The sequence below is a fragment of the Astyanax mexicanus genome, chromosome 7 (assembly GCF_023375975.1).
Source record: "Astyanax mexicanus isolate ESR-SI-001 chromosome 7, AstMex3_surface, whole genome shotgun sequence".
NCBI lineage: Eukaryota > Metazoa > Chordata > Actinopteri > Characiformes > Acestrorhamphidae > Astyanax > Astyanax mexicanus.
This window is the reverse complement of record NC_064414.1, coordinates 37,432,625-37,447,174: the sequence shown is the minus strand read 5'-3', so window position 1 is coordinate 37,447,174 and position 14,550 is coordinate 37,432,625. Positions and strand designations below refer to the sequence as shown.

Here is a 14,550-nt window from a genome sequence, read left to right as displayed (position 1 = left end):
AAGTAAATCTACTATGAAGATACACACTCGTAGGCTTAATATCCAAAAACTTAACAACACCGGTACTCTGACACCGATGCTGTGTTTCAGTCGTAAACACTAATAAAGTCGTGTTTTTTTTTAGCAGTTTCACATGCAATAACTTATATTAGGAAAAAACACGGCCGGAACTCAGTACATGTTAAGATTTTTTGTTTCATTCATTTTTTTCTTTATATAAGCGATCTTCACTTTTAAATAGCTTATGTTTTTTATTTCTGAATTATTCTTAGCTATAGTTCAGTAATAAGATTCTAAAATTAAAAAAAATAGCAAGTGCTAAATTGCTCACTTTTTTAAATTTGCATTTTCAGTCCGTTTTAAGTCTCTGGATCCATTTAATTTGTTTTAGTGATGTTGAAAGTCATTTTTTTATCGCTTAAACTTAAGACTGCATGATCTTTTATTTTTATTTTTGTCAATTTATTTAGTCCACTCTTTTGCAGTTGCACTGTAAGATCTGATCTTCTTTTGAAAAAATAATAACCATATTTTTGTTTTATATAAATTGCATGAATACTTGCTTTATGATTTATCACATATTTATCATTTTTAATTACTCAGTTTAAAAGACTCCCACAAGAACCCGTGGCAGCCCATATTCTGCGTTTAGAGGATTTGTTATTTGTATGTACGTCCATTTACAGCAGCCAATTGTATACACAGATTTGCATTAAATTAATCAGAGCCTATAACTGCAATTCTCATTTCAGTGTTTGACAATCAATGGAAAAAAATGGATGTTTTTAAACCAAAGGAGCTCCTTAAACAGCCTTAAACTTTATATTCTTTAAACGTTTAGTTTAAAAAGGAGACGGTTTATTTGCTTATTGCACGGCGAGAGCTCAGGCGTGCATATGTGTTAATCCGCGCAGGTAAAACGACGCGTGGTGTTCGAAAACCCCCTGCTGTTCCCCGGAATGAGCCGAGCGTTTAAAGACGTGGGATACGGTCCAAAAGGATTTTAGTCCGCGCTATGTTTTAGTCCGCGATCACGCGCACATGTGGTAAAGGTCTGAGAGCTAAGTGTGTGCGTGTGTGTGTGTGAGAGAGATAGAGAGAGAGTGTGTGTATTTCAGCTTAAGGTAAAAAAAAAACATTTAGCCTCAAAAGATCACAAGAGCTCGATACCTTTAAAAGAGAAGAAAAAAAATCAGTATGTATCAATCTTCACTAACTAAATTGGGAATCTATTTTTTGATCCTCAGTGGTCTTAAGTCCATTAAAGTATGAGATTGGCAGCTTAGTAAAGAAGGTCAGGATGCTGTAGAGTGTTAAGGAACTCACAGACTGATGGAACTGCTTGGAGTAGTGATGAGCACTAAAAACACACTCGTTTGCTAATCTTTGCTATGTGTTACCCCCACCTTTCTGCTGCTGTAGGGAACTTTAGCACAACTTTAAAAAGTACTACAGTCACTAGTAGTGAGGCAGTGGAAGGCAGTTTGCTGGTGCCAGTTAGTAGTGAACATGGTTATAAATGAAGGGGAATAAAAGTGAGGAGTATGGTCTTGCATTGGCCTACACATATCTTTGGTTAGCCTGCACACGTGTTAACCACATCCAAATGGCCTTTTCTTCACATGTGCTTTAAAAAAAAAAATCACATCTTAACTTGGAGCAGAGGAAAGCATAAGCTGAGTAGTGTTGCACTGTGGTTGAAGCTGTCGATTCATCAAAGTTTTGGTAAAGACACATTTTATATCATTAAACTTTATCAAAATAATAAATGATGTCTAAAAGAAAATAAAATGCTGCATATTTTCCCCCATACTGGATCACTTTTAGAGATTATTTTTACTTGTAGGAATTTATAATATTTTTAAAAATAAGTATTTTATTCAAGATGTTTTACAGATGTTATCAACAAGAGAGATAATGAAAAAGAAAAAAATAATCAACACTTATTAATTTATTGCAGATGATTTCTTTGTGTAAACGACAATAACATGCAATATAAATAATTGGTTGATATAATTCTTTGCCCCAGTCACAACACTGGTTAAATTGCTTAGAAAATCTTGTAAGTTCTAATTTTTCTCTGTCTCTCTCTGTGTCTCTCTCTCAATCCTTGTGTCTCGCACGCCATCGCTTCCCACGAGCAGCCGAGCCCCTGTCATCTGTGGTCTCAGAGGAGAGGCAGGAACAGCACGGGCTGGTACAGGTCGCTCCGGAAGGGGACCAGGACCTGCTTACTTGCGGCCAGTGTCAGATGAACTTCCCTTTGGGGGATATCCTGATTTTTATTGAGCACAAAAGGAAGCAATGCAATGGCACCCCGTGCATGGACAAGGCAATGGATAAACCCCCTTCTCCGTCGTATAGCGAGCTGAGGAGAGCCTCCAACCCTGTAGAAGTGGGCGTCCAGGTCACGCCGGAGGACGACGACTGCTTGTCAACGTCTTCTCGAGGAATCTGTCCTAAACAGGAGAACGTTACAGGTAAACAAACATATAGCCCAAAAGACTATTCTATTCCAAAGGCCATGGCAGTCCATGAATGCGGAGCGATTACGTGATCTGTCGTTTGTATGTATGTATGAATGTGTATGTGTTTGTGAGGTGTGTATTAGTGTGTCTGTGTGTACTCTGGATGTAAGTGTGATACACACTTTTTTACACTGTGGACTCGTGAAGATGTGTAGGCCGCATATCGCACACATATGTTCTCTCTCCGTGGGGTTTCTCGTCCACAACTGTGGAGACACATTTCAGAGTGTTGAATATTTACGAGCTGTGGGGTTGGAGGATTGGGGGGCTTATATATCATATCATTGCATGACTCTGTTAGAGCACGAAGATGAAGAAAAAAAAAAAAACATTCTTTGTTCTGATTTATTGTCTCGAGCTCATCGCAGTTTGGAATTAGCCTGGCTCTCACTCTGCACTTTGACTGGGTGGGATTTTTTTAATTAAAATCAGTCCTACCGCATACATCATGTATCTCAGACACTGGCTCTGTGCTTGTTTTGGCACATGAGTGAGTCTAGTTTTACCTCCTTTCCTTTCAGATGTATTTGGCCTCTCTGAGCAGTTAAACAGTTAACCTTGTTCAGGTAGTACCCTGGGATTCAGTTCTGTTTTTTTGAAATTGGTACTTTCTTCTTCTATAGTAATCAAAGCCATCCTAGTGGTAAAAAAAAAAAAAAGCCCCATCCAGTCTTGACGTTATGTTGCCATTTTGTGACCGACCAAAGTAGAGCACTGAGGGTGTGTCAGGAGCACGGCACATCCACACCAAGACCAAGAGGGAATCGGGAGAGTGAGGGAGCAGCAGAGGGAGAAAGAGTAGGGACAGTTTGGGCGCTGGAGGGCTGGTTGGAGGAGATTGTGGTGTGACAGGAGAGGCCATCCCCTCAGTGTGTGTCCACAGGCCCGTGGGAAATGCCTTTCCGCGCTGCTCATACTCTCTCATGTGGTTTCCACAGATGCATCTTGATTTCAGTGTGGTTTTAACACGGCCACATCTTATCCGTGTAAATGTATGCCTACACATTTTCACTTTCTGATCAAAATAAAAAAAAAAGGAAATGAAATGAAGGGCCACTCGCTTATTTTTGGATGTGAGGGGACAGTCATTTATTTAAAGAATCTTAACACCACTAATTATTTGTTTTAGTTTTTGCGCATTTTAATTAGAGTGAGTCGAGTGTGGTTGACTTCCTGCACTAAATAAGGCATGGGAAAACATGAAATACTGCTACGGAAACAAAGAGCCAAACAAGACAGTTTATCACATTGATTGTAAACAACCTTAAAAAAGAAATGTCTGGAATTCGGTGTGTTAAAATGTGACCCAAGGTAGTCATAAGTCTCCCCGTGCCTTGAGTAGCTAACTTTAGTGAAGTAAGCCATTATTGTGCTTCATGAAACATTAGAGATGTGATCCCACTGGCCATATGAGTGTGTGTGTGTGTGTGTGTGTGTGTGTGGCTGGCTGCTGGAGGTAATTTATAGAGAGCGCTTGTTAAAAGATGAAAAAGTGTGAGTGAGCCTCTCCAGTCTGATTTTCTGCTCTGGCCTAACATTGGTTGGGCCATTCTCTGCTTTGCTATTATGGATTATGCTCTGGGTAGCGTCTTGGGCCCAGACATTACCATCCATTCATTTGGCCTCGCCCTCATTGAGGACTAATTATTGGCTATGCACTTCTATCATGGAACCATATCTATTATGGATTCTGTGGGTCTGAAGGAACAATTAAATCCCAGGTGCTGTGAAAAGACTTGGATGGGACGTGCAGTCCGCTGTGGTTCTTGTAGCCACCACATACATTAGATTGATTTAGGTTTTAATGGATCAGGGTGGTAAGGGGGGGTCAGCGGTGTCTAGTTAACCCCTTTGTTTTAAATATGTTGATGCCGTTTCAGCGCAAATTATACAACGGCTTTATATGCACAAGCTATCGCACACACGTCTCTTGTTTCTGTCAGCCGCTAAACTGGGTTATTAAACTCATTTACATCATAATGTAACAGGGTTCAGCTGATAGTGTTGGGTCACTGGTATTATGTGTGCTTCTTATGTTTTAAAACAGCTTGGTGGGAAAGACGTTAACAGCTTCTGTGTGTGTGTGTGTGTTGCTGAATGGGCTGCAGGATGACTGGTCATAAGAGATATACTGTAAATTAATTAGCCATATTGGACATTGCTTTGCAGTCAGTATCTTCAAGTGTAGGTAGAACGTAAGCAGGAACATGTAAAACAATTATAAAGTATGTGTGTGGAGAAAGCTTCTTACCTTTTATTTTATTTTATATATATATTTTTAATACTAATTAAAAATATTACGTAACTTTATTAATATTATTATTAACTAATTATACTCAGCTGCATTATATGCCTTGTATATCTATGTTCAGAATTTTTTTTTTTCAATTCATAAATTAAAAATATAACATTAAAATAATGTCAGACTCACATTTATAGCTACAAACCGCCAAATATGGAGTGCTGCATGTGTGATGTAACATCACAATTTCCATATAGAGCAGCTTAGTTAGACGAAAGGCAGTACCTGTCACAGAGGAATGGACTCTGAAAAGGGGCAGTGGTGAGGGGTGCGTTTCTCTGTGTGTATATGAGTGTGTGTGTGTGTGTGTGTGTACTGCCCCAAATAGGCCATGTATCCTGGTTGGGGGGCCCAGCCAGAAAGTATAGGGCTAATCGACTCTGCAGCCTTCTCCTCTCCTCTCCTGTCCCTCTCCTCTCGTCTCTCTCTCTTCTCTGTGGCATTTTAATGTGGACCATGGCACGTCCTGCTTAACTGTAGCGTTTTATTCTATTAATCCTTAAATGAGATTTTCTATCCAATCCCGAGATTTACTTACAAAAGAGAGGGGTGGAAAGGCGGTCAGGTTGTCAAAAACAAAAAAACAAAAAAAACAGGACAAATTTCTGTTTAGTTTCAATCAGTAATTATGTCAGATCCTCAGATTGATATGTTGACTAGAGTCTTGTCTAATGTTTCTTTTATTACTTCTCTACTTCTACTCTTTGATTACGCAATGCAAGACTGGCTAAAATGCAACAAAAAAAAAAAGTCTCCTGTTTAGAGATGCCATCATCCAAAATATGTCTACACGACAGATTGAATTTGCTTTGGCTCCGAGTCTGTGGCCATTTGGAGTGGTGAACTTTTTTTAACAGGCAGTTTTCAAGACTGTCTCCTGCCATGGTGTGCCTTTGGAAATGACGAGTGCTCTGCAATAGATCAACCGATTAGTTCAGACGAATGCTGCAGCCATGCAGAATGGACCTCAATGCAGATAATTGTTTTTTAAATGGTCTTTGCTAGGCTGGCTTTCAACGCTTCCCTCTCTCACTTACTCTCTCTCTCCCTCTCTTTCTCTCTCTCTCTCCCTCCCTCTCTTTTTTTTCTTTCTTCATACGGCTTTAGCCGTCAGTGTAAATCAGGGGCATCCAATTAATATTGAATCAATTACACTGTGTGCGATTGCCTGGTGCATGAGCTGCCAGCAATTTTCAGTGCCAAAATGTGACCTGGATGAGTGACTTAACAGAGACCCCTGCAATTTGAGCATTCCCCCCCTCTTTATTCTTTATTGTCTAGTTTTGTCTTTTTTGGAAATCGCCTACCGATTCAAACACGCTCGTCTGTCATGATCGTAATTATCATCAAAGTAGAAATCTTTGGGAAGATTGAGGGGACTGAGGAACTGGCACAGCCATTTTTGTAAGTGGGTGCAAAGTTGTCAGTACTGTTCTGTACTGTGCTATGCTGTGCTATGCTTTGCTATGTTGGTGGGCTAGAATAGTGTCCTAGCACTTTTCTGTCACAATTAATTTATGCTTCAATCTTCAGTCATTTAATATCTGCAAATCGTGCAATGCCCTTTCTGCATTTGCATGCAGTTGTGTGTTTGTTTGTTTGTGTGTGTGTGTGTGTGTGTGTGTAGGAGTGTGTGTGTGTGTGCATGTGTGAGTGCATTTGTGTGCATGGCATCTTTGTGGTGAGCGCCAGGATAAACAGCTAGGGATGTACTTGCTGTACAGGCACTTGAAAATGTGCGGAAGTGTGTGTGTGTGAGTGTATGTGCATGTGAGTCGTCTTGGCATTACAAGAGCGAAAAATCCTTTTATTTGTGGCGAGACAGGGGCACAGACGTACCCGTATGCGTGTATGTGTGTACGCCGCCGAGCTTTCACCTCTGAATACACGCAGCCACCCATACACCACATCTTCCAGCATGCCTTTTTCCCCCACTATCAGGAAAATGAATTATCAGGAAGTGGCTCGCCGCATGACAAAGAAGCATGTCTTCGCCAAGCCGCGATAGCGCACAGCGCCTGCAAAGATGCTCTTTATGAATATGCATTGAAATGGAAGGTCCCCTCTAATTTTCCAAAGAATGCCAGATTTCATTTCTTTTCACCGGCATGATTGCTCCACTGGCTCGGGCTCTCGGAGTGCTGTCTTCCTGTCTGAGAAAACTAAGGCCCTAGACCTTGCTACTGTATGTGTGTGTGTGTGTTTGTGCATGCGTATGTAGATGTATAGGCTGAAAGATGTACCTGTGTGTAACTGTGTGTGTGTGATATGCATGTATATTTCAGTATTGCAAATGCGTTACAAGCCAGGTGTGTGCATGTATGTATGTATGTATGTGATGGAGAGAGAGAGAGATAGAGAGAGATAGAGAGATAGAGATGCTTAACAGTGTCCTGTGGGATAAGGTTTAATAATGGCAGCTGATAATGTGTAATTCTCCAGTTCTGGAGCAGTTAGCTATTTGGGTGGATCTTATTTGGAGCATCGCTCACACATGCATTGTGATGTCCAGCATCCTCAGCATTGATTTGCATGATCTAGACGCCTGTGTACTGTGTGTGTGTGCGTGTGGGCATTGTTCATTTCTTGCTTGCTTTTTTTTTTTTTTTCCCTCATTTAATTGGCCATGGTGCACACATTTGTGGCTTTTTAAAGATTTATTTCTTAAAAAGGAATTAGGTGATGCACCTCTTAAAAATAAAAAACAACCCTCTCTAAAGAATTACATTCTGTAATATTCCCATTCAATTATTTTTGTGAAGAGAAATGAATACAAATGCAAGCATTTAAAAAATAATATTTTATTTTTAAGAAAAAAATCTTCTATTCACCTGGTTTCGTGGTCCAAAGCCAGCTTGCAGGAAACAAAGGTATTTAGCAGCCAGACGGGCACTGCCTGGCACAGTGCCACCCTCTCGCTCTCACCACCCAGTGACGCTTCTTCCCTGAGACCCTCCCACCACAGGACAATGGCGGCTCCTCCATCGTGAGAGGAGAAATCTCGCCGGTGTGCACCCATTCGCTTCTCCTGCATCTCCTCCAGAATGCCTGGATTTGCGTGTACTGCGTTTCTCCACTGAGCCGGGCTGTTTCAGTGGTGTTTATAGTCTTGTGCCTTTTTTTTTTTTTTTTTTTTTTTTAACAGAGGTACAGCTGGGCTATTGATTCATAGTAGTCAATAGGAAGCACTTATTGCTGTGCATGTTCATGTGCAGGCTAAGAGAGTTCGTTGCCTGTCTTTTTTTTTTTACATAAAGGAGATGGACAGGATTTGTACACCAAGCGTATATATATGTGTGTGTGTGTGTGTGTGTGTGTGTGGCTTTGCCCACTCACATGTCTGTGTATGTGTGGATGGATGTGTGTATAGACCCACCAGGTCCCGTCACAGTGTAGCTCTCAAATTATGTCAGATGTTTTAGAGAATGAGTCCGTAAAAATGTTTATGTACTACAAAGTGTATTTATAAATCCCAGTGGATTACAGAGTGGGCTTTTGGAAACACCGGTGCAGAATTACTGTGCATCATGCATATGTGTGTGTGTGTGTGTGTGTGTGTGTGTGTGTATGTTAGCTTGTGTTTGTGTGACTCTGTACTTGTGGATACTAAGAACGGTGTGTGTGTGTGTGTGTGTGTGTGTGTGTGTGTGTATATGGATGTGTATGTATATTGTATATGGAAACAAAATATAGTATAAAATGTGTGTGTGTGTCGGGTGGGACGCGCGGTACAACATGAAAGGCTACGTGAGTTGGCAGTGTTGCAACAGGACATCCCTCAGTGGATGCTGCCAGGGAAGAGTTGGCACAGAGCAGGGCTGGCGGCCTAGGGTGGGCTACAGTGAGGCCAGCTTTTACTACTGTGTTTACCTTTACTGTACACACACACACGCATACACACACACACACACACACACACACACACACACACACACACAAACATGTGTGTTCAATTACGCTGCTCTCATGTTATGTTGTGGCAGCGGCGCTGGCCTTCAGGAACATGACTGTCACCGATCTTGTCTGTTTATTCTTTATTTTCTTCTCTTTCTCTCACAGACAGACACACACACACTGCTCCCCTCTTTCTCTCTCTCTCTCTGTCTCTGTTTCTCTCTTTCTTTTCAGTTTCAAAGGGCAGCTAAAGCTGCACAGAGTGGGTGAGGTCACCTTGACCAGCGCAGTGCCACTCACTTTCAGCTTCTGCCAGCCAAGACGCTCAATGCGATCAATTCATCTGGGCTATAATGGTTACAAATGGCAGAAGCCTAGTCTCTCTGCAGACACCTTCAGGGCCGTGCTTTGTTCTTTTCTCCTTTTCCTCCAAGCCTGCTCCTCTCAATAGGCCTTCTCTTTAATATCCATAGCTTTACACACTACACAGGTAAAGGCAGGGCACTGCTTACCAACTTATTGACTGCCCTTCACACCGTTTAGCTTAACTTGTTACTGCCTTTCTTTGCCTAAACAGTCCAGAATGAGTCTTGGCCCATTTTAGCTGGATCAACATGGGTACTAATACTACTACCCATTGCTTAGGCTTTTAAAGGGCCTTGTCCACTGCACTTAGCTCAACTCCAAGTCCACAACACACCCCTCGCACACATGTGCCTGTTTAAAAGTGTGTGTGCGCCAACTGTGTGTGTGTGTGTTTCTATTTGCGTCTGAACTGGTTGATTGCCTGCTCTTGTTAGTATTGGGCAGTTGCCTAGATTGAGCAGATTTGAGTGTATATGTGTGGAAGTAAGTGCGTATTCATGGTGTGTCTGTGTTGTGGCCTGGGTACAGGAGGTAAACAGAGGCAGTGTGTCAACTGAAAACCCTGCCGAAGGAAAAGTGGTCTTGGAGCACTTGGAGAAAAAAAGCTAACAGTGGGAGAAAATGCTTTGAAAAAAGTGTACATAGTTATAATCCCTAGTAACACTTTTTTCCATTAGCATCAAATAAACACAAGCTGAATGAAGACTTTTTAACTTGGCGGTTATTCTTTACATGGTGTTAAAATAAGTATAACTGCTCAGAATTACATGAAATTAAACCTTTGTACATTGACTTCTGTTGAAATTTAATTTAGTTTTTTATTCTCCTGTATAGTTGCTGTTTTGATAAAACAAGGTTTCCAAATAACAGCAGCAACATTTTAGATGCTTGTTAGTTCACTAACTGGCCCTCTGGAAGCACACTGTAAAGAGAGAGTGAATGAGAGAGAGATAGGGGGAGCGAGAGAGAAGGAAGTCATATGTGCAGGTCCTTCCTAGATTAACTATGTTTATTGTTTCTATGATCTGCATGACATGCAAAGTCAAATCCTAGCACTCTCATACGTTTGAATAGAAACATGCACAGATATTCAAATATCATTGCAATTTAGAGAATGTTATTAGAAATTATGAGAACGAGGCAGAGCTTTCGAAATAAGTAACTGAAGTTGTGATCTATACCAGCTGATCTGTTGAATATGTAAATTAACAGGAGCATGTGTGTGTATATACATGCGCTGATTGTGGTGATTGTGACAGTTCCATGCTTAGCAAGCTTTGTTTAGTGTCTTGTTTAGAGCAGCAGCATAATCCTGCAGAGCACCGATTGGGCCTTTTGAGGGTCATGACCCCTCACCCAGCTCAGGAATGCCTGTCGCACTACCTCCCCCCTGCTCACCAATAAGTTAATTGCTTTATTTTTAGGTGATTGTAGGATGAAACAGGCCAAACCCTGCTGAAGGATAGCAATTTAATTACATTTTACATTGTAATATAATCCATGCATTTATTTATCTTTTAGTGACTTTACAGAATCTGTTTTTTTATGCCTCTGAGGAGAGTTTTTTTTTATACCCATGGTTGTAGCATGCCATTATTGCAGCATTTGCAGCATTCCTATACTGACTGACATCCTCTAGTACTCATGCTACTCCATACTGTTGTACTCGTAGTGTTTTATAATCACTGTTACGGCCACGGATGTCACTCTTGTTATATCTGCTGGACTTTACAGTAGATTATTGAATACTTTTCAGATTATCATCCGTGATGACTTTATCTCAGCACTCAGAATGTGCAGTGTTAATGAAATACCATTTCTCTAGTTTGAAAGAGCCGAAACGATAAGAGAGGGACTCTGAGTAAGGTTGATAAAGGCTGGCTTTGCAGTGTGTCTGGAGCTAATAATATGGAGATGAAGAATGGAGAATTATTGCAATGAGGAGTCTCTTAACTTACACACACTCTGGTGATTGCTGTTTTCCTGTTAAGTTGAGGAAGATGGAGCAATCTCTGCTTAGCTACACAGGAACTAATGTGTACACACACTCTTAAAACAAAGGTGCTGCCAAAGGATATGAGTGAATCCTTAAAGGAGCCTTTTTTATTTTTATTTTTTTTGAGTATGTAGAACATTTAAAGGGTTCTTTCCACACATCTCCTTTACAATTTTTTTTTCTACAGCATTGCTCAAAAACACTTTTTCTGCATCTGGTCACTTGATGCACCTTGAGTATTAGTATTGTATCTAGTTCTTTTAAAATCCTTTAAACCTTTAAAACCGTAACCTAAAAAACTGTACCTAATCCCTTACTTATTTTTTTTTTCTTTCTATGACTACATTACTAATTATTATCAACCTTACTGGCCCTACAATAGAACCCTGTGGGTCTCCACAAGATATGCTAAACCAAGGAAATAGGAATAATGGCTGAATAAAAAAGCTAGAATTCAATGAGTTAAAGGGTTCTCCACAAAAATATACCTGTTTTATATAAAAAATATATATATTCTTGGTTATGGAAGCACAAAATGATCTTTAATGGCATGATTCAAGAACCCTTTGTAGCGCCTTTATTTTTTCTGCATGCATCCACATTCACTCAGACTCACACGTGTGTACACACATGCACACACACTTACACACACACTCACATACATACACATAGAGCCGCTACTTCCTGACTGAATCTTACTGATAATTTGCTCGGGCTCATTTGAATTTTAAGCACTTCTTTAATCTTCAAAGCCTAAATTGCTTTATGAATATGCATGGTATGGGCAGACTTTAGTTCATTACCTAGTTGTAAATTCTAATGACCATTAGATCCTCTCAGTAATTGCCAATTGTTTTGCATTTTTGATTGGCCTATTACCATGTGCATTCCGAACACATCAGCACGGCCTGTCAGACCTTCTGCAGGGAGCGGTGTGTGTGTGTGTGTCTGCGTGTGTGTGTGTCTGTGTGCGCGCCCTTACACAGGGGAGGGGATACTACAAAAAAACAGAAAAGGTGGAAATTGCTTCTACTTGCTTGCATTTTTTTTCTTTTCTTCCTTTTCCCTGCAAAAATGCAGGATGTAAATGAAAGCAGCGTTTTGCACGTGAAGATTGAAAGTTCACCAGGAGATTTGACATATTTAATTTACATGATGACTCTGCACCCCTTCATTAATGCGCTTTGCATACGGTGCTGCAGTTAATCACTGCTGATCAGCCTCAACACACTCGCACACACTCTCACACACTCAAACACACACACATAGAGAGCAACGTGCCTGCCTGAGCTCTCTCATGTAGCCATTCTTCTTACAACACAAACATGCATACATGCATGTATATACACACACACACACACACACAAACACACACACATACACGCTAGGTTCTGCATTCTACATTCTCCATGGCTGGGGGATGTATATGTGTAAAGCTCAGCAGACAGCGAGACCTTTATATGTAGCCTCCTTCTTCTTCTGTGTGGAAGCAGATGTTGACCAGCCTCCACAATCTCTCTCTCTCTCACTCTCTGTCTCTTTCTCTCTCTCTCTCTCTCTCTCTCTCTCTCTCTCTCTCTCTCTCTCTCTCTCACACACACAGCATTGCTAAAGTTCTAACCTGTGTGCTATTTTTCTTAAATAATAAATAAAAACAAATAGAAGAATTAAATAATGTTTTTTTTTCTCACAGTAGCATCTAAGTAATCTTCACATAGGCATGTGTGGTGGTAATGAGACCATAGCTGAAAAAATGCAGTTGCACCGCTTGACCCACACACTCTCTCTTACACTTACACACACACACACACACACACACACACATACATACCCCCACATGCATGCCTTACTATGTATCTGCCTGAGCAGTTCCCCGAAGACAATAACTTCCATATGCAATAGCCCAACCAAAGGGGGAGGTGGGGTTAGAGGGGTAGGGAGGGGGTGTGAAAAAACCCAAAACAAAACAAAGATGTCAATCAAACGAAATTCTTGCATATTCTATAATGAGCTGAAAATATCAGAAAACTCAGCCAAACAAAACAAATAAAAAAAAAGAAACACAAAACAACAAAACAAAAACTCAAGGGGGTAATTTTTCCCTTTCATAATTTTTTTTCCTCGCTGTATATTTTGTTGTTTTTTTTATTATTATTATTCTCGCTCGTTCTCCTTAGCAGCTTTCTGTGAAGTGCTTCAAGGGAGTGCTGAAACCTACATTGTGATGAAAAGGAATTTTTAATCAGGGGAAAAAATAAGTTGTGTATGGCGCGGTGGAGCACAGTGCGTTTCTCTAATGGACACGTTGGCGGAGGGCGGGAGAGATGGAGGGAGGGGAAGCGGAGGGAGTGTGTGTGTGTTGGGGTGGAGGGTGGTGGTGGTGGTGGTGGGTGGTGTATGTGTGTGAGAGGAGGGGGGGGGGGGGCGGGGGGGTGCCTGGGCCAGGGGGACCCAGCAGGCACTGTTTCCTCAGGACTCTTTTAGCCCTACCCTGGCTGTGAGCACGCTTCAAAGTTGTTAATATTCAGCTGGGAAACCGTATCCAGAACACAAATAAATTATTAAGTGCATGAACTTTTTAGGCAGTAAGATGAACTGATGGGGCACATCTGTGAGATCCAGGGTCTTTTTTATTTGTGTGTGTGTGTGCGTGTGTGCTTGAGCATGTGTGTTTGTATATGGATGTGTTTCTGTGCCTGTGTGTGTATATGTGTGTGGTTTGCAGTGGTGTGAGTTTCTTTCTGTGAATGTACTTATGTGTGTGTTTGAGTATGTATTATACGAGTGAGTGTGTGTGTGTGTGTGTGTGTGTGTGTACATGTGTCTGTGGAGTGGATCTGCCCTCTTCGACTTCCCGGCCCTCTGGTCTCCGGCCAAGGGCATGCATAATTGATTCCACACACGCTATCATTTTCTTGATGTAATTGCCTTAGTAAGATATGATGAAATCTAATGGATAATTTATCGTTCCAAAATGGGTAAAGAAACGGTGAAATGGCGCTGGAGGTTTAGTGGGCTCAGAGAGAGTTCTGTCCAGCCTCTCTTACTCTCCACTGCTGATCTCTGTATTACAGCCTGATTAGCCTTCTGTGCTCCCTGATTAGTTGACTAGAAAATGGCTCATTCTTATTCCCTCTCTCTCTCTTATGCGCGCTCTCTCTCTCTCTTGCTTTCTGCTCCTCCTAGCTCGCTCTGTTTGTTTACTTCTCGTTAGTGTGCTTATGTCCGTCTCTTTGTTTCTTTTAGATTTTTTCTTTCTTTCTTTTTCCTTTGTGACTCCATCGTTCTTGATCTCTTTGCTGATAAACTAATCTCTTAGAAGTGTATGCATTGTGTATCTGTTTTGTTATACATTTAATTCATATTACATAATTATTTTGTTATACCCAATTACATCATTACATTGTTTGTTTTTTGATTGCATGAATTCCATATATTCCATATATTTAAACACATTGTTTTAA

At 40.9% G+C, this 14,550-nt stretch overlaps 1 protein-coding gene across 1 annotated transcript in view; it reads left to right on the top strand.

Annotated features, from left to right (window-relative positions):
- bcl11aa (BAF chromatin remodeling complex subunit BCL11A a) overlaps nt 1-14,550 on the top strand; it is a 58,054-nt gene that overhangs the window by 2,069 nt on the left and 41,435 nt on the right. The window contains exon 2 of the mRNA XM_007252237.4: nt 2,145-2,480. Within this exon, the coding sequence (XP_007252299.3) occupies nt 2,145-2,480 (336 nt within the window). The remainder of the gene's footprint in view (nt 1-2,144; nt 2,481-14,550) is intronic.